At 44.5% G+C, this 1,779-nt stretch overlaps 1 protein-coding gene across 1 annotated transcript in view; it reads left to right on the forward strand.

Annotated features, from left to right (window-relative positions):
• The window catches only part of LOC107104566 (apolipoprotein B-100-like), a gene marked incomplete at its 3' end in the record, with an annotated part of 12,898 nt that overhangs the window by 8,477 nt on the left and 2,642 nt on the right, over positions 1–1,779 (forward strand). Inside the window, exons 8-10 of the mRNA XM_015404585.1 lie at positions 436–601; positions 679–864; positions 944–1,093. Of these exons, the coding sequence (XP_015260071.1) occupies positions 436–601; positions 679–864; positions 944–1,093 (502 nt within the window). The remainder of the gene's footprint in view (positions 1–435; positions 602–678; positions 865–943; positions 1,094–1,779) is intronic.

Below are 1,779 nucleotides of genomic sequence, written 5' to 3' on the forward strand. Positions count from 1 at the left end.
CTGTCGTCCTCAATCTTAACTCCGTAACTTAACTCCAGCTTACAGACTGGAACAAGACCTCTAAGCAATCACCCCTATTTAGGCAGAGGAAAGGCCCCCTCCTGGTTCCAGGCATGTCCCATTGGGAGGAGGCCTGGTGGACGGCCCAGGAGGGACTATGTCTCTGAGCCGGCCTAGTGTCACCTCAGGGTCCAGAGCAGCTGGAGGAAGGATTGGGGAGTCTGGGCATCTTTGCTTAGACTGTTCCCTCCGTGACCCGGCCGCGGATAAGCGGAACAAAATGGATGGATGGATAGAAACACTCAAACTATTTTATGTCACAAATAGGCCAAAATATGCTTCCACAAGTTCCTCTGGGCTGAAAACAGATTTTCCTTGAAATGTGGTTGAGATGCTGATGATGATGTTAATAATGATAATAATCTGTTCTGACAGGCAGCCCCTGCTGGACGCCTTACCAGCATGCGGATCTGAAAACTGCATTCTGCTGCTGACCCACCTGATCCAGAATGAGGAGCTGGAGGAGGGGCAGGTTAACTCTTTCCTCACCGCCTTAGCCTTCATCCCGCATCCGTCTCCGCAGATCATTGGATTCATCAACGTAGGAAATTATCTCTGAAACTCTTCTTTTCTCTGATGCATTATTTCAGTTGAACGGATCTAATGTCTTTATTGAAGGGTTTTCTGGAGAAGCCGCAGCTACGGTCCAAGGCCATGCTGGTTGGATCGTCTCTGATCCACCAGCTGTGCAAAAGGTCTGAAGCTTCCTGTGGTGAAACTCCTCAGGTTCAGGCTTTCATGCGAACGCTTCAGGAAACCCTGACTGCAGGCTGCGAGGAAAAGGAACCTCATCAAGTCAGAGAGGTAAAGCTCGCTCGTTTCTGCCGGTCTTGTAAATGAATCAGGGAATATTTACAGATATTATCTTGTGTCCAATCAACAGCTGTTCTATGCTCTGAAATCCATTGGAAACGTTGGTTTGACTGCAGCTTTTATTCCACTGCTGAACGGCTGCGTGCTGAACCTCAAAGCTGAGCTGAAGCTCAGACTCGCTGCCGTCCAAGCTTTCAGGCGCCTGCCCTGCTCAGCTGACGTGAGTTTAAAAGTCCAGTCATTAAGGAATAATCATTATTTATACCTAAAACTAATAAGTAATTTAATTCATTTAGTGTTAATCAGTAAAAAAACTTTTCCTTTAATGGGAAAAATATGGTTAAAAAAACTGGACCAAATAGGATCCTTGAATGTTTGAGTTGGACAACATCTGGATTCTTTGGCCTGATAGTCTAAAGCAAGGGTCACCAACGCGGTGCCCTCAGGGGGCCACATGGGGGGCCCTCAGAGTCTTCTAAATAAAGAACAACAAAGTTTGAAATTTTATTTTATTCTGTTGCTCTTCTTTTTAATCATTTATAGAGATTTCAAAATGACAATGTCTGAATAAACTTAGAAATGAACAGAAACAATAAAAATATGTTGATGATGAACTAAGTTTAGGCTAACGCTAACCCCTGCAGCTCATGGGTCAGTAATGGTCGCCCTTCCTACGTCTCCTAAGTAAAAAGGTTGGTGACTCCTGGTCTAAAGCAACAATTTCCAATTAAAACAAAACAAAAACAAAATCCCATTAAGGCCTGTTCAGAAAGGGATAATTGATTCACCGTCAGCACCTGTGATGACATCATTAACAACACCTGCAGAGGCGCCAGGTAACAAAGTACAAATAATTTGTCACTTTACTTAAAGTGGAACGCCGTTTCTTTCCCATTAGGTCCTTGA

This window comes from Cyprinodon variegatus, unplaced genomic scaffold (assembly GCF_000732505.1).
Source record: "Cyprinodon variegatus isolate N-32 unplaced genomic scaffold, C_variegatus-1.0 Scaffold1795, whole genome shotgun sequence".
NCBI classification, from domain to species: Eukaryota; Metazoa; Chordata; class Actinopteri; order Cyprinodontiformes; family Cyprinodontidae; genus Cyprinodon; species Cyprinodon variegatus.